The sequence below is a fragment of the Pyrgilauda ruficollis genome, unplaced genomic scaffold (genome assembly GCF_017590135.1).
Source record: "Pyrgilauda ruficollis isolate IOZ18807 unplaced genomic scaffold, ASM1759013v1 scaffold79, whole genome shotgun sequence".
NCBI classification, from domain to species: domain Eukaryota; kingdom Metazoa; phylum Chordata; class Aves; order Passeriformes; family Passeridae; genus Pyrgilauda; species Pyrgilauda ruficollis.
Genome location: NW_024529821.1, coordinates 3759259 through 3780301, shown reverse-complemented (window position 1 = coordinate 3780301; position 21043 = coordinate 3759259). Strand labels below are relative to the sequence as shown.

Sequence of the window (21043 nt, the reverse complement as noted above, 5' to 3'; positions counted from 1 at the left end):
CAAATTCTCCTGAATTTTTCATTTCCACTATGGGAAAACACTTCTCATGTTCAAGATCCCTCCTTACTGCTCCACTTCCTTCTGGTCATGGCCCATGTAACCAGAGCTGTGCTGGTGCTCATTAACCATCTCATTTCTCCCTGATCTCCTTCCTCCTGGAGCAAATATCCTGCTGGCAAAACCCAGGCTTGGAAAGCATTAGGGAATTCACACACACCCTTGCAGGTGGATGCAGAGGAGCAGTTCCTGCCCATTTTCTAAGGGGTCCTGTGCTCCATTTTCAGCACCAGGGAGCATGGGGAGCCAGGGAGCAGGGAAAGGCAGGAAAAGGGATTTGTTAGAAGGCAGGAAGGGATCTGTGTCAGGTCCAAAAGGATCCCAAAGGATGCAGCAATCAGAGGAAGGATCCCAGTACAATTTTCTGGGCAGGGCTCGTGAGGTTTAACTGCAGCTGAGGGAAGCTGGGAATGGCCTGCAGAGCACCTGGGCATCAGTGCTGGGGTGGACAGCTGCTCTGGGAGATGGTGGCGGGTTTGTTTTGTCTTGGTGAGACTTGCAGTTAATTTTTTAGCAAAAGGACTGGAAATACGATGGTAAACTGGGAGCTTCAGCTGAGTGCAATGGCCACTGGCTTCCCAGGGAGGGCTGCTGGTGCTGATGCTGCGAGTCTGCTTTGTGGGAGCTGAATGGGAGGCGCATGCCCGCGGCTGTGCTCAGCCACCGCCTCCGTTCCCAATGGAATGCCATCGCTTCCCTCCCTCCCCCCCTGTCCTGCTGCCCAGTCCCTGCCTTGCTGGGCTTGGAGGGGAGGCAGGAGGCTCTGGTAACAGGCAGGGAGCTTTTTTGCAGGTTGGGGGGTACCTGCTCGAGGCCATTGGCAGCCTGGGGTGAAAAAGCTGCTCCCTGGGGTTGTGCTGGTGCTGGCAGAGGCTCTGCCCGCTGCTGCGGGTGCCCTCCAAGTGATGCTGCAGGGGGATGGAGGCTCCAGTGCTGCCCTGGGGTGACGGCAGGGATGGCCCCTGGGACTGAGCTGGGGGTCCTGACCTGAGGTATGACAGGGAGAAGAGGTAAAATGAGGGCAGGTCGAGGTATGAGACAAAACGCCATCTTTCAGGCAGAGACAGAACAGCGTTCCCAGCAGGTTTCCGTGCACAGGCCTTGCATTCATCCAGCACAGTTGCAAGATGTGGATCGGGATGCAAGTTTTCCTAAGCCCCTTTTCTTCCCTTTCGCAGGACAGGCACTGCTCCCCTCTGGCAGGACCCAGGAGCGGCCAGCGCGATGGCGGGAGCATCCGTGAAGGTGGCAGTGCGTGTCCGGCCCTTCAACTCCCGGGAGATGAGCCGGGAGTCCAAATGCATCATCCAGATGTCAGGAAGCACCACCAGTGAGTGCCTCAGGGGCAGAGGGGCTTTGGGTGCTGCCTGGGAAGGAGCACGTGTGGTGTGGCCCCAGCAGCAAGCTGTGGGGATCCGTGGTGAGGATGCCTGAAGCATCTCCAGTGGTTTGGAGGAGGAGGTGTGGTCAGCTTTCCATGGGGAAATGCAGTCCTGCTGTTGGAATGGCAGTGGTGGGATCTACATGGCACTGAGCCCTTGGATTTTGGTGACAGTGAAAGGGGCAGTATTCCCCAGTAGGCAATGAGGGATCACAGAATCACAGGGTGGTTTTTTCGGAAGGGACGTTAAAGATGAGCTCGTTCCAACCTTCCACTAGAGATCATGTTCTTCCACGTCCAGCCTGGCCTTGGAGCTGTGCGTGGGCCAGCAAGTGGTTTTCGATTGCCTGGCCAGGTACCACTCACTGCAGCGTGCCAGGACCCATTCCTGCTTCTCTGGGGCTCTTGGAGATGCAGCAGCAGCAGGATGGAGGGGTGGGAGAAGGGTTTGCTCAGGGTGGGGGTGCAGCCTGGAGCCTTGGGGCTGTGTGTCCCATCAGGAGCCTGCCTGGCCTTTGCCCCTCTTTAAACAACAGCTGCTGGCAGTACGGTGTGGGAATGGATGTCAAGCCCCTCCTCTTTGGCTCTGGAAGGCTCCAGATGGGGCAGTGTCTAAAATAACTCCCTGCCCGCCCGCCTGGGGCTGCCTGCGTCACCGACGGTGGGTGAGACACCGGTGCCAGCCACCCCCGCCCTGCAGGCTGCTATGACAACCCTGCTGCTGGGGAGGGGACAGCACCCAAGGGTGCAGGGGGACTCTGGGACCCCGCTGGCCACCCCAGGCCTAGGGAGCAGGTCTGTAGGGCAGCACCTGCTGGTCTCTGCCATCCTGTGGGGGTTCTCCCTTCGTGCTTGGACAGGGATTCTCCATCTGCCTGGGGTGCAGAGCTTCTGTCCTTGTGGTGAGGGAGCCTCCTGTCCATGCAGGAGCTTCCCAACTGCCCAGGGCCAGGCAATAGGAGGGCAGATGTTCCCCATTCTGGTTCTTGGGTGGGACCTGTTGTGCTCTAGTTCCAGTCAAGAGCATCAGGCATCCCCCACCTCCACCGTGGCTGTGTTTGTTCAGAGCTGTCTGCCCCTGCTCACCCTGCACACCCTGGCTGTGCCCCCACCCCTCCAGCCCAGGGAGGGCAGCAGGGCTGCAGGCAGGAGCCCTTTGCTGACAGGGAGGATTTTCTCCATGAATGGACAAACCACTGGCTAATCCTCTTGGCCAGGGGGCTGGGGAGCAAGTGTGGGGGGCTCAGAAACCTGCTGCTGCTGCGGCTGCTGGAGGCAGGAGGGGGCCAGCAGAGCAGGGCTGCTTCAATCCCCCCAGCTCCTGGCAGAGAAGCCAAAGATAATCATGTTTGAGGGGAGTGAGAGTGAAGTTTTGCCCTTCCCAGGATTATTTGCAGAGACCTTTGCCTGTGCTGGGGAGGCAGGTTCTTCTCCTGCCTAAAGCATCGAGCCCTGTGGGAGGCAGAGGGGCCCAGGGTGGGAAGGGATCTCAGCCTTTCTCTGCTGTCCTTTCACCTGCAAACTTCCAGCTGCCACAGCCACCCACCTGCCCCCCAACCCTGCTGCTCTGTTCCTGTGGTGTCCTGGGCACCATCCTGGGCACCATCCTGGGCACCAACGCTCCTGGCCCCTCTCCTGATGGCTCCCACCAGGATTGTGTGGAGGAGACCCCTGGCTTTGATCCCAGTCATGTTTTCTGTCTGGAGCTGTGCCTCTGCTGCCTTTAAAACCTGTGATATTTAATCTGAGGTGGGTTTTGGGCTTTCTCCTGCTCTCTGCCTGCCCACTCATGCTGCTGGCTCTTCAGGGCAAGGTGAGGGACATCTCCAGAAGTTTTCCTCCTTCCAGCCCCCTTGTTTCTATGTTTGTCTTCACCTCCACACCTCCTCCTTGCCTTTTCTTTCCCAATGGCCCAGAGCATGAATATTTTTGAGCAGCTTTGGAAAAGTCCTATAGGAAAGGAAAAACTCCACCAGCAGCATCCACCTGCCTGCAGGCAAATAAATGGGAATGGCAGGGGCATGGCAAGAGTGTTTCAGCTCAGGACAGGAGATGCCTGCTCTTAGGATGCTCCTTTCTCCCCTGTGTCCCAGTCTCTGGTTCCCCATGCCAGCTGGGCAGCTGCAGCTGGGATGCCTGGAGCCACGTGGTGCCATCCCCGGCTGCTTCCGTGCCCTGTGCCCAGCATGGGCTGGCACTGGGATGCAGAACAGGCTCCTTGTGTGGCTCCATCCTGCTCCACAACTCATCTTTGCTCCTGTTCTCTTGGTCAGTGTCACCTCTGCAGGGCAGAGCCAGACCTGGTGACCAGATGGAGCTGCCAGGCTGAGCACCAGGAGCCATCAGAGATGCTCCATCCCACTTCTTGCACGACCTCTGCTCCTGCTTCTCTTCACAGGTCCCTCAGCACAGCATCAGGCGTTGGCAGGGCTCAGGAGCAGGCAGCCACCATGGTGCCCATGCTGCCCACAAACACCTGCTCCCCCGGGGCCTCCACATCCCTGTCTGCTGCTGCAGGATTGCCAGTTGGTACTTCCCAGCCCTTTCTCCTGGGAATCAGCCTGCCTGGAATGCAGCAGGTGTCCAGAGCAGTGGAGTCAGGCTGCCTGCAGTAGGTAGGCAGGCAGGGAGCCCGTGCCAGCCCCTTTGGTGCCAGAGCTGGGCTTCTGTCCATGCCAAGGGGCATCTCAGGAGCACCGTGCTGTGGTTTTGTGGTCAGGGCTGGATCCTGACCCCACTTGCCACCCTTCCCCAGTCTGCCTCGCTGCTGTGCTGGGTTGTTCTCAGTTGTGGACCCTTCCCATGGGAGTAGAAAGCATCTCCACTGTGGTGTTGGAGGAGGGATTCAGAGCAGAAAGCATCTCTGTGTGTGTAACACTCCACATCTGGCCATCAGAGACCAAGGCAGAGAGCTGCACCATGCCTGGGGCTGCCCAGGAAGGCCCAGCTGGAATCAGGAGTGGCTTTGAGCCCTGGCTGACTGAAGGGCAGAGCAGGCTGGGATGGAGAAAGCTCAGGGCTTATGGCTTCTCCATCCGTGGTGGTGGCAGGGAGCAGCTGGGGCAGTGGGCACGGGAGCTGTGCTGTGCAGCCCTCAATGTCACTTCATTGTCACCTAACATGGCTGGTGGCTGCACCTCGTGATTACCCGCTGCTTTGGGTTCCTTCTGATGCATCTGTTGTTCCAGAAAAAAACCCACATGGTAAACGCTCTACAGGAGGAAAAAAAAAACATGGCATGAGGAAGAGCAGTGATGCAGTCTCCAATTTCCATAGCAACGTCCTTTTCATCAGGGGATGACAAAAGCAGACTCTTGTTTCCGCTGGTGCTGTGACTCGAGGCATTAATCACCCTGCTGGGGCTGGGCACCTGCAGAGGCAGGAGCCAGAGGGGCTCTGGGGGAGCCCTGGCAGGGCTGCAGCTGCTCCCACCCCACGGGTGCCAGCATGGGAGCTTTGGACACGCTGCCCAGCTGTGGGCAGAGGGAGGCTGGGACCCTGCCGTGCCGTGCTGGGCTCCCATGGGAAGGTGCCACAGCAGGAAGGAACCTGAGGGAAGGAGTCATGTCCCACTCACTGTGTCCAGCAGGAGGTTTGGGCAAGGCTCTTCCTGTTCCCTGGGCTCTGCTGGCCATGGCACCATCTCCTCTGCTTTCACAGGTGGGGTCTGGGGGATGCAGAGCTGGAAGATTCCCAGTCCACCTTCCAGGGCTGTTTTGGACTGAAACCCATCACCCTTCATCCCTCCCGCATGGAGAGGGGAGAGGGAGGTGGGGCAGGGGTACCATGGGTGGCTGGTGGCCTCATGTTCCCATCTGTTTGTCCCTAGCTATCCTGAACCCAAAACAGCCCAAAGAGACACCAAAAAGCTTCAGCTTTGACTATTCCTACTGGTCCCACACTACGGTAAGCACTGGGAGGCCTGAGCCCGCCTCGAAGGCTGGGCTGGGGAGAGGCAGGAGGGCCTCCTTGCCAAATTTCTCCATGTCCCCCTCCTCTGTGCAGCCTGCAGACATCAACTATGCATCCCAGAAGCAAGTGTACCGGGACATTGGCGAGGAGATGCTGCAGCATGCCTTTGAAGGCTACAACGTGTGCATCTTCGCCTACGGGCAGACAGGAGCTGGGAAATCCTACACCATGATGGGCAAGCAGGAGAAGGACCAGCAAGGCATCATCCCACAGGTATGCCTGGGGAAAACTGCCTGTCCCCCTCATCCCAAAGGGGTGCTCAAAGGAAAAGCAGATCTGGGAGGAAAGAGGGCAGCAGGGTGGGAGTGAGACCAGGTTTTGCTGTGACAGTGAGCTGGCATGGCTCCACCAGGAGGGGGTCAATGAGGGTCATCCAGGCTCTCCAAGGCTGGAAGGACTATGGTCTGGCCACACAAGGCCAGTGGTTGTGAGCAACAGTGGCCCAAGGGCTGAGCTGCTGCATGCTGGCCCTGCAGGACACGGCGGGGCTCTGGGGATGCTGATTCTCCGTGTCAGCATGGGCGGCTCTGCCAGCTCCCCAGGAGCTGTTCCAGCACTCATTGGCTGGTTTTTGGGGTGAAAAGGTAGAAACCCTGGTATCCTGGGCAGCCCAGGCAGGAGCATTGTGCTGGTGGGGGCTGAGCTCGCTCTTGTGTCCGCAGCTGTGCGAGGACCTCTTCTCCCGCATCAATGACACCACCAATGACAACATGTCCTATTCTGTGGAGGTAGGCACCCCTCTGCCTGCCTAGCCCCTTCTGGCCTCCCACCTGGCTCCACAGGTTGTGCCATGTGCAGACCCCTCTTTGGGGCCATCCTGCCAGCTCTGCCCGTGCCCTCTGCTCTAGGTGAGCTACATGGAGATCTACTGTGAGCGTGTGAGGGACCTGCTGAACCCCAAGAACAAGGGGAACCTGCGGGTGAGGGAGCACCCCCTTATGGGTCCATATGTTGAGGACCTTTCCAAGTTGGCTGTGACCTCCTACAATGACATCCAGGACCTTATGGACTCTGGGAACAAAGCCCGGTGAGTTGGAGGAGGAGATGGGCAGGGTTTGGGAAGCTTGCAACTTCTAGAAGGTTCTGCTTCACTCCCTTACTTTGCTAGTCCAGCTGCTCTGGAAGTGGCAGTCCCCTCCTCACTGAGTGCTGGGTGCCCCCACTTGCTTTCACCTCACTTTCCTCCTGCTTTCCAAGGGCACTAGAGACAGCAGGAGAAAGCCTGAACCTGTGCACATCTTCTCCCAGAGCCCTCTCTTGTCCTCCAGACTTGCCTTCCCACATGTACCCTGTCCTGGCATGAGCCCTGGCCCTGTCACCAGCCACTCCAGTGTCCCTCACAGAGTGTCACACCTCCCTGTCCTACTCTCCCTGCAGCACAGTGGCTGCTACCAACATGAATGAGACCAGCAGCCGCTCCCACGCCGTGTTCAACATCATCTTCACGCAGAAGCGGCACGATGCCGAGACAGACATCACCACTGAGAAGGTAAGAGCAGGGCCTGGAGGACTCAGGGGAGCCCTCATGGATCCAGGAAGGACTTTTGTGTTCTTTCATCAGCACTTGGGGCAAGGTGGGGCAGCCTGGTGGAGGATTGGAGCAGGAGGGAGATGTGTGCCAGGCACATTCTGGGCTCATGGTCCCTCGAGGGACTGGCCCCTGTGCAGGATATTTGGCAACATGTGCCCTTCAGCCCTGCCTGCAAGCTCTGCTCCTGAGCAACTCCTGCAAGGATGGCCCTGCAGAGCCCACTGCTGCCCCAGAGCAGTGTCATCCTGCAAGGGGTTTTGGCTTCGTGCTGGGTTTGCTGTGCCCACAGGGCTGACAGCCTCCCCTCTGCCTGCAGGTCAGCAAAATCAGCTTGGTGGACCTGGCTGGGAGTGAGCGAGCTGATTCCACAGGTGCCAAGGGCACAAGGCTAAAGGTGAGAGCTGACCTGAGGTCCCCTTCTGCTGGTGGGACACCATGGCCTCCTCCCTCATCCCCAAAACATCTCCTTCCCTTGCCTCGTTCTTTGCCCACTGCATTGCCAAAATCCTTGATGGGATTGTGTTTGAAAGCTGCCCAGTGCCATGAGTCCCAGCTGGGGGGTGCTGGTTACCCAGTAAGACCAGCTGCTCTTTGGCCACACCATGCTGGATATTCCTCACTTTCTCTTGGGCTTTAATGTGGCTCTGAAATGGGGCCTGAGCATTTTCCTCTTCTAACCAGGAAGGAGCAAACATCAACAAATCCTTGACCACTCTGGGGAAAGTCATCTCTGCCCTGGCAGAAATGGTAGGTAGCTGGAGAGCAGACAAACATTGGCACTGGGGGGAAATGGGCTCAGGCCAGCAGGGCTGGGCTCAGCTTTGAGGGATGGAGCATCCCAGCTCCAGGGAGTGGGCAGACACACCCCAAGCTGTCCCTGGGGCTGGGACAAGCTGGGCTGGTGGAGATGCCATCTGCATGGGGACCTGTGGCACTCTCTGCTTGAGGGCCAGGGATCTGTGGTGGGTGCCAAGGAAAACAGCAGCTCCCTAAACAGTCTCTCCATTTCCTTTGCAGGACTCAGGGCCCAACAAGGTGGGTGCCCAGGTTGGATGGGGAGGGGGGCATTGGTTTTGAGCACAGGGGGAGTGGGTGGGAGTGGATTGCAGGGTGGTTTGGGAGTGAGACTGTGCCTGGGCTCGAGCTGTTCTTCTCCTGGGGGCTGGCAGAATCTTCAGCCTCCTCCTCCCCCTGGGGCTCTCAGTAGCCAGCCTTAACAACCCTCCCAGCTCAGGGCATTTCACAGGCAGGACCTGTGGACCTGGGCAATGATGCCCAAGGCTGCCATCCCGCTCCAAGTCCCCATGGCTGGGGACCAGCTGTCACCTTCCCTTTGAGGAGAGCAGGCAGCTTGACAGCCCTTCCCTTTGCTCTCCATTCCCCAGAACAAAAAGAAGAAGAAGACGGATTTCATCCCGTACCGAGACTCGGTGCTGACCTGGCTGCTGCGGGAGAACCTGGGTGAGGACAGGTGGGGGGTATGGTCTGCTGGAGGGTGTGGCTGCCAAGCAGGGCGTGACAGGGGACACAAGGACCAGCATCTCCCTCACGGCTCTGTCTTACTGGGCAGGAGGCAACTCCAGAACTGCCATGGTGGCTGCTCTCAGTCCTGCTGACATCAACTACGATGAGACCCTCAGCACCCTCAGGTAGGAAGAAGTGCCCTTGTCCTCCCTGCAGTGAGCAAGAACAGGGGAGGCTGGCTGAGGCCCAGGCACTGCCAGTGCTCTCCCCATCTCTGGGGTGTCCCTGCCTGGGGGTGTGCTGTGGGAACCTGCAACCCCTGACAACAGGCCAGAGGGTTGCCAGGTTGTCAAAGGGTTGCTACTGGGATTCTCCTTGCTGGAGGGGCTCTGCAACACTCTTGCTTGCCCAGCAGCTGGGGTTTTGCTGTTCAAGACCCTACCCCTGTTCTTGTGTTGTTTGAGACCCTGCCCCAGTTCTCAGTGTTGCTCAAGACCCCGCCCTTCCCCAGGTACGCTGACCGTGCCAAGCAGATCCGCTGCAATGCTGTCATCAATGAGGACCCCAACAACAAGCTCATCCGGGAGCTGAAGGACGAGGTGGCACGTCTGCGTGACCTTCTCTACGCCCAGGGCCTCGGGGACATCATTGACAGTAGGTACCACGGGTGCTCTCTGCCACAGGCTCCAGGCAGCGATGGGCTGGGGTCCTGCCAGCCTGCAGGGCTGATGTCCCCAGAGCCTCCCTGCACCCTGCTGCCCTGCCCCACAGCAGCACAGTGCTGCCTCTGGTGAGCCCCTGCACGCATGGTCACAGCCCCCAACCCCTCCTGTCACAGGGGGAGCTGCTTTCTGCCCGGCAAACCTTCCCTTCTTCCCTTCCACCCACCATCTGCAGCATCCAGCACCCAGCAGAGGTGCCAGGAAGGTGTTACTAGGACTGCACATGCCCATGGGCTCCCCTCCCTGTGCTGTCTGATATCCTAGTGAGATGAACCCCCCTTGTTCTGTTCTCTCTGTCTTACCCCCGCTCCCTGCCCTCTCTTTCTCTCTTAGCCCATCCTGCTGCGGGAGGATCCAAATGTGTGTATTCCCCATCACTGGTACTCTCTGTTGCTTCACGGCTTTTTGGAGCTCTAGGCTGTGCCCAGGGGCACCCGTGCAGCATGGGGAGGGCTCCTGCAGCCAGCCCCTGCTGATGGGCTGGTGTGTGCCTGCAGGCTGCCCATCCTCAGGGAGCTGGCACAGGGGATGGTGCCAGAGTCGTGGTTAGCACCTGGGCTTGGGTGGTGCTGAAGGGACCAGTGTCCTCCCCCCTGGCCATGCCAAGGGCCCAGGCCACACGGGGACTCCTCCTCCATGCTGTTGTGATGTTTGCTGCTGCTGCTGCTGCTGCTTCTGCTGGTGTCTCACTGGGACTGGAGCCTGGCACGGCCCTCGGGTGGGATGGAATGCTGCTCTCCTGATGAAGTGGTGGCCAGGAGGCTTTGGCCCATGGATAAGCACTGTGGCCCCATCCCTCCCTTGATCAGGCAGTGCAGCCTGGCTCTGGCAAGCCTGCTGAGGAGACAGGGGCCTGGTTCAGGCCTCCTGGCTCAGCTTCCCTGGATGTGGGCTAATGGAGATGGGTGACTAATCCTGCTGACCTGTGCCCTGCCTGCCTCTTGCACACTGCTCTGAGAACCAGTAACTCCTCAGGGCTGGAGGAGCATCTCCCATGCCTGGGTCCTAAGCCACCACAGCTGACTCCTGGGGTGCCAGCTGGCACTGCCTGCAGTCCTGGCTTCATTCTCTGGCTGCCTGGCCAAGGTGATGCTCCAGCCGGCCATGGGCTCCAGCCGGCCATGGGCTTCCTTTGAGCAGACGCTGTGAGGGAATCCTGCCGCTCCTCCTGCCCTGTCTACCTGACTCCTTCGTAGGGCAGAGGGCCACTCCCTCTCATCCCCTTCCCTTCTCATTCTCTGCTCCCAGATCTGGCTAATCTGGGGCATCTGGGCAGGGAAAACCACACAGGCTCTGTGAGATACAGAGGATGACAAGAGGCAGTGGCACATACCTGGGGAGGACATTTGATCCCAGACCTGATGGATGCAGGACCTGAGGTTGCAAAAAGTGTCCCTGGGAGCCCAGGACGGCTGCTTCCAGCATCTGCCTTACCAAACAGCCCTGTTCTCTGAGGGGCTGCCTGGGCTGGGGAAGAGAGTGCCTGCCCTTGCCCTGTTGCTGTCTGTGCTGCTCTGCTGTTGCCTGTGCCTTTTCCTGTAATTCCTGCCTTTTTTCTCGACGCACCGGCCACTCTTTTTTTTTTCCCAACAGCTTTTCTTGTCTCTGTCTCTCTCTGTCATCCTGTCTGTGTGTCTTTCCCCGGCCCATCCCTCCTTCCGCGCCCGTAGATGTGTCCGACTTTGAGAACAATAATGATGCTCGAGGGGCAGAGCTGAGTCAGCGCCATGACAATCTCTCCACAGTGACCAATGCCATCGCTGGGATCAGCCCCTCTTCCTCCCTCTCTGCCTTGTCCAGCCGTGCTGCCTCCGTGGCCAGCCTCCATGAGCGCATCATGTTTGCTCCAGGCAGCGAAGAGGCAATTGAAAGACTCAAGGTAAGAGGCTGGTGCCTTTCCTTTCCTTTCCTTTCCTTTCCTTTCCTTTCCTTTCCTTTCCTTTCCTTTCCTTTCCTTTCCTTTCCTTTCCTTTCCTTTCCTTTCCCCTTTCCTTTCCCCTTTCCCATTCCCTCTCTCCCCTTTCCCCTTCCCTCTCTCCCTCTCCCCTCAATGCCCTGCAGCTTGCAGAGGGGGCTCAGTGCTTTCTGGAACCCCATGAAGGGTGATCTTCATGGGAAGCAATACTCAGATGTGCTCTTGCAGAGTGGACAGACTCAGAGCTCGCCCACACTGAGGGTTTGGGTGTTGTAGGGTTTTCCTGGTGCTGCCTTGCAGGGGATGGCTGCCTTGGACCTGTGGGACAGGTGCTTGGGCTTGGGATGGGCACTCCTGTCACGGGCAGAGTGCTCCTGGTCCTGCATGGTGCAGCAGTGGGCTGGCAGCGAGGGCATGGAGAGGCTGATCTTTGTGCCTCACGCTTCAAGATGGGACTGATGGAAAGATGGGGGTGGAATGCTGCTGCAGCTTGTATAAACAGGCCTGAAACTGGGAGGGGTGTCCCACTGGAGCACGCTGGGCAGAGCTGGCAGAGGGGCCAGGCGTGCTGCCCCAGGGTGGTGCCACTGACCCCCTGTCGAACCCACCCTGGCAGGAAACAGAGAAGATCATTGCAGAGCTGAACGAGACGTGGGAGGAGAAGCTGCGCAGGACAGAAGCGATACGGATGGAGAGGTGGGTGGGCTGGGGGGGACTGGGGCAGCATGGCATGGCACAGGTGGCATTCCTTGGACATTTTGTTAGAGCAGTTGAGTTCCTGGGGCAGCCAAGCAGTTTGGATGTCCAGCCGGACCCTGGGTTGCCCCTGGGGACCCCAGTGCCCACCATGTCAGCCTGCACAGAGGTGGGCTGCTCTGAAAAACCCACCTGAATTGTGGTGAGAGCTGTGGCAAGCCCTGCATTGCAATCCATGGGACAAACCAAGGGCTTCCATCCTGGTGCTGGCCCCAGGGGTTCATGGAGTTCTGACAGGCACTTCTTTCCCTTGCTCCTTCAGGGAAGCGTTGCTGGCCGAAATGGGGGTGGCCATGAGGGAGGATGGAGGCACCTTGGGTGTATTTTCTCCTAAAAAGGTAGGATCATCCTATTCTCTACTTCCTGGGGACTAGTTTGTACCTGCAGCTCCCTTCTGATCCACTCTGTCACAGCTGGCCAGTCCCGTGTACTTCACTATCCTTTTCTTGGCTCTAAAACCTGTGGGGGAAATCCCAGCATTGTGCCTGCTGGGCACAAACACGGGTACAAATACTTGCAAATGTCCACCCCCCACTGCTGGCATGCTGTCCCCCTTCATGAGGGGACTTGCTGATGATCACTCTCTTGAACTTCAGTGTTAACTTATAAAATTTCATACTTTCAGATATTTAAAATTGCTGCCCCTGAAGCCAGCAAGTCCTTGCTAAGAAATGTGGGTGGGTGAATACTCCATCTCTTTATTGCTCGTAGCATTTGACTGGGTCAAACCTCTTAAGTGTGTGTGTCCCCAGCTCAGGTGGTGATAAAGACTTCACAGCCTTTCCCTTACGTGGCCCAATTATTGACTTTTAGGATAAACTTGTGCACTGTTGTCTTTGTTTCTTGTCCCAGCTGCTGCCTGTTAGGACTCCAGACCTTTGGGTAGGAAGCGTGGGGGTTTATTCCCCAAAGCAGGTTGGTCTTGGAGGTGGGGCATTGCTGTGGTGGTCTTGGTGCCTCCTTGCTCTTCAGCTGTCTGGCAGGTGGAAACCCTTCTGACTTCTCCAGTGGCTGGTGAGGAAAGTTAGTGTTGATAGTGTGCAAACTCCATTTTGTTATGGGCACTGCACTTTGCTGTCCTGTGTGCCATGGCTGGGGTGGTTACAGCTCCAGGAGCCCAGTGGAAGGTCGCCACCAGCTTTACAAATCTGGACAAAAGCTGCAGGTGAAGGAGGTCTCAAGCCCCCAGGGCTGTATGTCTGTCCAGTGGGGCCAGAGATTAAATGTTACAGCCAACTTCTGCCAGCCACCATGGAGAAGAGCCCACCTTTCCCTCGACTTCCAGCTCTGCTGCCCTGTTTGCAGTGAGTTTCTGCTGCCAGCCAAGGCTTGTGGCACCATGGTGAGGGCCCCCTCTGCATGCTGGGTCTCAGCAGGCTGATAAGGTGTTCCTTACAGCCACTATTCTGTCTGGTAAACTCAGAACTTCTCCCACTGATACTCCTGGGGCTGCCCCTGTTCCCTGAAGGTGTAATCCCAGCAGCTAAGCTGGCTCTGGCCAGAGAGGCCTGTGGCTGAGGGAGAAATTTTCCTCCTGTTAAGAGCAAAGTGGTTTGTGACCCAGAGCAGGAAAGAGCTGTGAGTGACCTGTTAGGAAGGAAACCAGAAAGTGAAATTCAGCCTCCAGGTAGGGCTTCAGGTCTGCACTGCTTTTGGATGAACCTCTGGGACCTGCTCTTTTCAGATGCATCATCTGGTGTACAATCAGTGGAGGAAAACAGACACTTTTACTTCCTTTTTGACCTGGCAGAGGGCAGGGTTAGATTAGGTATTGGGAAGAAATTCTTCCCTGGGAGTGTAATTAGGCCCTGGCACAGGTTGCCCAGAGAAGCTTTCCTGGAATTGTTCAGGGCCAGGTTGGATAGGGTTTGGAACAACCTGATCTAATGGAAGATGTCCCTGCCCATGGCAGGGGGGGGTGAAACAAGGTGTGCTTTTATGTCCCTTCCAAACCACACCATTCCATGATTCTATAATACACAGCACAGGTGAGAAGGGTCCTGCCCCAGGAGACTCTGAGCCATATCAGGGATTCCCCATGGGAAGGTTTTGGCTTTGTGTTGAGCCTGTTTGGAGCATGAATTTTCAAAGGTGGCCAGAGAAAGGGTAGATAGGGCTCAGCCCTGTGAGGAGGAAAGCAAGGAAGCTTGTGGAAGCAAGGATCCTCATGGCAGCCTCTCAGTTCTCTGCAGTCCCCTGGAAAAATACCTGTCTGGACGTGTCACCCTGAGGATACAGAGGGCAGGAGGGCCTGTGCAGGGGCAGCCTGCAGTGCTGCTGAGCTCCCACCTTCCTGCAGAGCACCCTCAGTGCCCGGGCAGGCAGGGCACTGAGGGATGGCTCCTTGTTTGTCTCTCCCAGACACCACACTTGGTCAACCTCAATGAGGATCCGCTCATGTCCGAGTGTCTTCTCTACTACATCAAGGATGGGATAACAAGGTGAGGGCCAGGTCCCATGGAGAGGTGGGAGCACTGTCCATATCTCAGTGCCTGACTTCCCCAGGTGGGCAGGGGGGTGACAGCTGTCCCCAGGCTGGGCACTGTTCCCAGGGCATCCCCAAAGTGCAAATCCCGAAGATTTTGGTCTTGCAGTGCACCAAGGGTTGCTCCAAGGATGGGGCTGGGCGGAAACTCAGGAGGAGCTGCTTTGAGGGGGGATTGAGCTGGATTTCCACTGCAGGGTTGGCCGGGAAGATGCTGAGAAGAGGCAGGACATCGTTCTCAGCGGGCACTTCATTAAAGAGGAGCACTGCCTGTTCCGCAGTGACACCAAATCTGGTGGTGAAGGTATTGCTTGTCTGGAGGGGCTTCACTGCCCTGGGGACCCATCCCTCTGCATTTCCTCAGCCCCAGTCCCCAGATGAACTTCCTGCCCTCCTCAAACTAGTTGGGCTTTACTGCGTGGCTACTCCATGCTTCCAGACGAGCTACATCCCTCATGGCTGGGAGGAGAGCTCGCACAAGGCATGTGGGAAGGAAGTAAGGTGGGGAGATCAGGGCAGGATGGCTGAGCAGACTGTAGATGATTCCCCCTCTCAAGATGTGGAGCAGAATTCACTCCCCAGAATGGCAGGAACCTGGGTGTGAAGGGGCTGTGGGAGATGAGCCTGGGGAGGCTCTGGTCTCCTCCCACATGCAGTCTTCAGCTGCCCTTGTTCCTTTGGACTGCTCTGATTAACATCAAGTTGGCTGAGTCCTGTTAGCTGCCCACGGGATGGGTGCTGCCAGTGGGTACCACCACCAGGGTGGTGGTGGCTGGGGTGGCTCTCCCTTCCTGAGCAGGACATGCAGGATTCATCCTTCTGCTTCCACCTCTCCCCTTCCTGCCATCTCCACAGTGATAGTGACCCTGGAGCCCTGTGAAGGTGCTGACACCTATGTGAACGGCAAAAAGGTGACAGAGCCCAGCATCCTGCGCTCAGGTGGGTCCCAGCACGCCAGAGCTGCTCCAACCTGCCTTCCTCCCTGCCCTGGGGGCCCTGCACTTGTCCCACGTTGAACCCACACCTCTCCCCCGTGCACATGGCTGCAGGAAACCGCATCATCATGGGGAAGAGCCACGTCTTCCGCTTCAACCACCCCGAGCAGGCTCGGCAGGAGCGCGAGCGGACCCCGTGCGCCGAGACCCCCGCAGAGCCCGTGGACTGGGCCTTTGCCCAGAGAGAGCTGCTGGAGAAGCAAGGCATCGACATGAAACAGGAGATGGAGCAGCGGTGAGAGCATGGCCTGAGGTGATGGGGAGTTGGGTGTTCACTTCCAGCTTGGTCATCCTCTCCTTCCCCATTTCCACCTAGTCTCCAGGAACTGGAGGACCAGTACCGGAGGGAGCGGGAAGAGGCAAATTACCTTCTGGAGCAGCAGAGGCTGGTAGGTGGCCAGGACATGGCTCCTTCTCAGGCTGCCCGGGCATGACTGAAATCCTGGCAGATGTTTGTGTGGGGTGGGTCTGTGTTCTAAAAATAAGGGCAAAGTGTTGTTCCTGGAGTTGTCACCATGAGCATTGATCAGAGGAGGGAGGAGGCTGTGTTCCTGCAGGGAAGAGGAGTGCGATGTGGCAGCGTGGAGGAAGGTCACACCAGTGGGTTGCATCACCTCTTTTCCTGTTTCCTCTAGGACTATGAGAGCAAACTGGAGGCATTGCAGAAGCAGATGGATTCTAGGTATTATCCTGAGGCAAATGAGGAGGAGGAAGAACCTGAGGATGAAGGTGAGGGCTGGAAGCTACCAGGAGGTTTTAATGCTTTCTGTGGGAGCATGAGGAGTGAACTGTAGGTTGATGTCCTGCTAGTGGGGTGACTGTCCCTCCATGTCCCCACAGTGCAGTGGACAGAGCGGGAATTCGAGCTCGCCCTCTGGGCCTTTAGGAAGTGGAAGTGGTACCAGTTCACCTCCCTCCGTGACCTGCTCTGGGGCAATGCTATCTTCCTTAAGGAAGCCAATGCCATCAGCGTGGAGCTGAAAAAGAAGGTGGGTGCCTGGGCTCCTTCCTGGCTGGCCGCAGCACCCACAGCAGAGGCCACGGGAACAGGCAGCCAGGAGGTGCTGAGGAGAGGTGGCCAGAGGCAGCACATGAAGCCTCCTGCCCTCCCAGGTGTCTCACCAGCCCCTCTGCCCCTCTCCAGGTCCAGTTCCAGTTTGTGCTCCTCACGGACACGCTGTACTCGCCTCTCCCTCCCGACCTGCTGCCTCCCGACGCTGCCAAGGACCGGGAGAAGCGGCCGTTCCCGCGCACCATCGTGGCTGTGGAGGTGCAGGACCAGAAGAACGGGGCAACACATTACTGGACCCTGGAGAAGCTGAGGTGAGTGAGAGATGGCTGTGCCAGGAGGGTCTGGGTGCCCACAGCCCTGTGTCTGACCGCCACCATGGGCATCCCCTCTGCCTGCAGGCAGCGCCTGGACCTGATGCGTGAGATGTACGACCGAGCAGCAGAAGTGCCTTCCAGCGTCATCGAGGACTGTGACAATGTGGTGACTGGTGGAGACCCATTCTACGACCGCTTTCCCTGGTTCAGGCTGGTGGGCAGGTGAGCGCTTTGGCTCCTTCGAGGCGTGGCTGGGACCCACAGAAGGTCCCGCAGGAGGACACGCTGCCAGTGCTGCCCGCCGCGCGCGGGGCGCTCACCCCCGTGCGACGGCTCCAGCGCCGTGGCTCTCCTCCGTGTCGGCTGCCAGCACGCCGAGGGGCACACGAGCTGCTGGCAATGCTCCTGCCGCCTGCCTAACCCAGTGCTGAGAGCCACGGGCTCCAGCTCGGGGTGTGCAGGGGCCGTGGCCGTCCAGCAGGCAGGGAGCCTGTGCCGTGGTGGGCTCCACGCGGTGGGCATGTGTCCCTGTGCACGCGCCGGTGTCTGAGCGTCTGTCTGTGCCGTGTGTGCCGCGTGTCTCCGTGCGCTTCCCGCACACCGGATGGAAGGGTGCAGTGCCAGCAAGGACGATGGGCCACCCTGGAGAAGGCTGGGGCAGGGCAGGGGGAGCAGGGGGCTGAGCTGCGTGGCCTGGAGGCATTCCCCTGTGCTGTAGCACAAGGAGGGATTCTCTCCAGCAGCAGGGATAGTGGCGAGCCTTTGTGGAACCTGCTCTGTCCCTGCGTTCCCTGCAAACCCAGCAAAGGGTGTCCCCAGCATTCACACTGGTTCCGTGGGTTGCTCTTTTGTCTGGCTGTTGGTGGCTTTAGAGATGCGCCAGATGGGCAGGTCTTTGGTCCCAAGGTCCCTTGACTGAAGCAGACAAAAAACCCACCCCAAAACCTAACCAAGAAAAAACAAAAAAAAAGCAAAATTCCTGTTCTTTCTGTTTGGAACAGCTGGTGTTAACATGTCTTCTATCTTGTTGTACTAACCTTAGTTCAGATATCTCTGGCTGCAACAGCTCTCCTCTTTTCAACACATGCATGAGCGAGCGCATGGCTGATCTCACCCCCTCCCCTACCTTCTCGAACCCCGACTCCGACATCACCGAGCCTGCTGACGAGCAGCACCAGGGGCAGGAGGAGGAGGAGGAGGAGGAGGAGGAGGAGGACCTGGAGGAAGACATCTTTCCGGAGTGCCCGCTGTGTGATGGCCGGGATCCATTTTACGACCGCTTCCCCCTGTTCAGTTTAGTAGGAAGGTTGGTGAGGTTTTAGGAGAGCATGCCGGGAAGGACCTAGCTCTTTCGCATGAGGGAACTGCTTTTGGACACGACTCCCACCTCCGGGGCATCCCGGAGGTGCAGGCTGGGCTGGGACTGCCGCCAAGCCCGGGCGCCTGGTGGGGTGGCGAGGTCCCCGCTGAGGTAGGGCTGTGAGAAGCATAGCAGGGGAAGGGGATGGCAGGGGAAGGGAGAGGGTGCCTTCCTTTATGTGGGCACCTTTTTGGGAGAGCCTCTGAAAAGGAGAGCTCTGCTGTGTCTCCAACACCAAAGGAAGCAGGGGAGCCACCTGGGGGGCTGGGTCCTGGGCATTTCTGTCCCAGGAAGGAGCACCTCCCACCCGGCTTGGGATGACCCTGGTGCCGCTGGCTGGGGCACACAGGCACTTCAAAACCCCGTGTGCCTCTGGCACTGCACTGGTCAGGGTGGGCCCCCTGAATCTGGAGGCTTGGATGTCCCTACGTGGTTGTGGGGGATGAAGCTGAGGGGAGTGAGTGGAGAGCTGGGTGCAGAACAGAGGGCCAAGAGCTGTGGTTGCTCTTCCAGCTCCAGCCAGTGCTTGGCTTGGGGCCATTCCTGCCAGCTTGGCATAGGAGATGTCCAGGAAAGTTGTGGGGACCTGGGTGTAGGCTCCAGCTCCTCTGTAGCTGGAGCCAAGGACAAGAACCTTTGATTTCTCATACCTGTTGGCTGGAGACCCCCTTGGGCTCCATCAGTCTTGGCCTGGAGAAGCCCACCAGCTGCCCCCAGCCTGGCTGTGCCACCAAACCTGGAGCCATCTGCCCATCCCTAGAATGGTATGAGGAGCTGCCAGCTTTCTCTGGGGTTTTCCCAAGGGGGTGTGCACCAGGAGCTGTTCTGAGAGCCTTTGCTCAGGCAGGGGCTCCCTGACCGGGGTGAGAGCTGGGGCTCCTCTTCCTCGGTGTGCCAGAGCCAGCGTGGTGGGAAGGAGGGACCAAAACAGGCAGAGAGGGTGGAGGTGGGGTAAGAGTCCTGCAGCCTCAGACCGAAAGAGCTGGGTTCTTCCCCTTTTATTTTCTTTTTTCCTTTTTCCTTATTTAAAAGAAAAAAAAAAACAAAACATATCAAAACAACCCCAAAACTCTCAAGGGCACCTCAAAAAACCAAATAAGGCCCTGTGGCAGCGGCCCCACTCCATGCCGGGGGCGTGTTCCCCAGAGCTTGGTGCCTCCTGACTTCTTTTGAGTCTGCCCTGGGTTTGGCTCCCCGCGCAGCAGCTCCGCCGGCCACATTTCTTGTGAAGTGTGCTTGGATTGGTTTATGATTGGATCCTTGTCTTTGATTTTCTTCTTTCTTTCTTTCTTTCTTTCTCTTTCTTTCTTTCTTTCTTTCTTTTTCTTTCTTTCTTTCTTTCTTTCTTTTTCTTTCTTTCTTTCTTTCTTTCTTTTTCTTTCTTTCTGTTTCTCTCTTTCTCTCTCTCTTTCTCTCTCTCTTTCTCTCTCTCTTTCTTTCTTTCCCTCTTCTCGTTTTCTCTCTTTCTTTCTATCTTTTTCTCTCTCTCCTCCTCTTTCTCCCTCTCTCCCTCTCTTTCTCCCCTTTCTCTCTCTCTTTCTCTCTCTCTTTCTTTCTTTCCCTCTTCTCGTTTTCTCTCTTTCTTTCTATCTTTTTCTCTCTCTCCTCCTCTTTCTCCCTCTCTCCCTCTCTTTCTCCCCTTTCTCTCTCTCTTTCTCTCTCTCTTTCTCTCTCTCTTTCTCTCTTTTTCTCTTTTCAATTTTTTTTAAAAATTTTGGTTATTTTAAGGGGTTTTTATTCTTTTTTTTAGCTGCTGGCTCTATCTCTTCAAAGCTTTAGCAAAAATTGGGGTCCTTTCACTTTTATCTTCCTTTGGAAAGGCTTTTCTTTGATCTGAGCATGCCATCTTTGCACCTCACCAATCTTGTGGTTAGTGTCCCTACCCTCCTTCCTCTAGTGACACACTTGTCCCCCTCCTCCCTGCCTGCCCCACCTCCTTCCCACTCCTCCCTGCCCTCTCCAGTCCTCGGCTTCCACTCCAGCTGCCCTGTGATTTCGGGTGGGTGGGTGCACACAGATCCCTGCGCTTCCGAGAGTTCCCTGTGGGCATGGGGCTCTGCCCCAGCCATGAGTCCTGCTGGGAAGCCCTGGCATGGTCTGATCACCTGTTCCCAGTGGCATCTGAGAAGAGATGGGTTGAGACAGGCCCATCAGGAGATAATGATTTGGCATCAGCTGCTTCCACAACTTGAGTCCTTTCACATGCTTTGGGTGGAAAAGCCTCGAGGAGCAGCTGAAGGTCCATGGGAGTCACCAGAGCAGGGGGAATCTCCGGACTTGGGGGTCAGGGTGCAAGTGCAGGGCTGCAAGAGCCCCCTGGGCACTTTGAGGTGCCACTGAATATGAAGATTCCTGTGAGGCTGGGATGCCCTGAGCAGCACAGCAGCCGCCTGGAGATGCGACCCTCATGGGAGCCTCCTGAAGCAGAGATGTCCTGGCCAGCCCCCAGCACCATCCCACCCCACCACACGTCAAGATGCCGGTGGGTGCCACAGGGAGAGGTGGCAGGCACCCCACGCCCCATCTTGCTGAAAGTGGTGCTGCTAGCTCACACCTTTTGGCAGGGAGCTCAGTGCCAAAGGTGACTTGTCACTGCAGAGGGTCAGCATGCCACTGTGGCCAGAGCTGGATGACCATTGCAAGCCGATGATGAGGTGGAGGGAGGCAGCAAGAGAACCCAAAATGCTTGAGAAGCAGAGAGCAGTGGCCTGACAGGAGGTGCTGACAGAGACATAGTGCAGCCATCATGTTGGACTCTGGTGTGGCACCTCGCCATGGTGGCGCCGGTGACCTGGATGCTGCAGAGGAGAGCAGGGAGGCTCAGACTTGCCAGGCGTGCTGTCCATCCCTGTGACCTGCTGGCAGGTGGCCCAGGACCCCGAAGCCATGTGTGTGAAGGGATGGGGAGGGGGGATGCACAACCTGATGCTGCCAGCCACACCATGCAGCCTCCCTCCCAGTGGTGTCCAACACGGGGGGCAGAGCCAGGGCCATGAACCCCCAGCAGGTTCACCTCTGGAGGTCCAGGACCTTGTCCTCTAACCTCCTTCGCTCCTGACAGCCTCCATCTCCCCTGTCA

The 21043-nt window shown here is 57.6% G+C and overlaps 1 protein-coding gene across 17 annotated transcripts in view; it reads left to right on the top strand.

Moving 5' to 3' along the window:
• Positions 1-1281: 1281 nt before the first annotated feature.
• Positions 1282-21043, top strand: part of KIF1A (kinesin family member 1A) — a 35784-nt gene continuing 16022 nt past the window's right edge. For 4 of the 17 annotated variants that reach the window (XM_041487039.1, XM_041487033.1, XM_041487037.1 and 1 more), the window contains exons 1-24: positions 1282-1387; positions 5268-5344; positions 5444-5623; positions 6073-6138; positions 6259-6437; positions 6788-6899; positions 7258-7335; positions 7623-7688; positions 7959-7976; positions 8327-8402; positions 8512-8590; positions 8917-9059; positions 10873-11006; positions 11659-11738; positions 12061-12136; positions 14160-14239; positions 14481-14587; positions 15139-15222; positions 15333-15513; positions 15595-15667; positions 15914-16007; positions 16119-16267; positions 16423-16601; positions 16689-16826. In XM_041487039.1, the coding sequence (XP_041342973.1) occupies positions 1282-1387; positions 5268-5344; positions 5444-5623; positions 6073-6138; positions 6259-6437; positions 6788-6899; positions 7258-7335; positions 7623-7688; positions 7959-7976; positions 8327-8402; positions 8512-8590; positions 8917-9059; positions 10873-11006; positions 11659-11738; positions 12061-12136; positions 14160-14239; positions 14481-14587; positions 15139-15222; positions 15333-15513; positions 15595-15667; positions 15914-16007; positions 16119-16267; positions 16423-16601; positions 16689-16826 (2555 nt within the window). Of the gene's footprint in view, positions 1388-5267; positions 5345-5443; positions 5624-6072; positions 6139-6258; positions 6438-6787; positions 6900-7257; positions 7336-7622; positions 7689-7958; positions 7977-8326; positions 8403-8511; positions 8591-8916; positions 9060-9460; positions 9488-10797; positions 11007-11658; positions 11739-12060; positions 12137-14159; positions 14240-14480; positions 14588-15138; positions 15223-15332; positions 15514-15594; positions 15668-15913; positions 16008-16118; positions 16268-16422; positions 16602-16688; positions 16827-17646; positions 17911-21043 lie in introns of all 17 variants that reach the window. The other 13 variants (XM_041487036.1, XM_041487038.1, XM_041487035.1 and 10 more) reach the window with 7 other exon arrangements.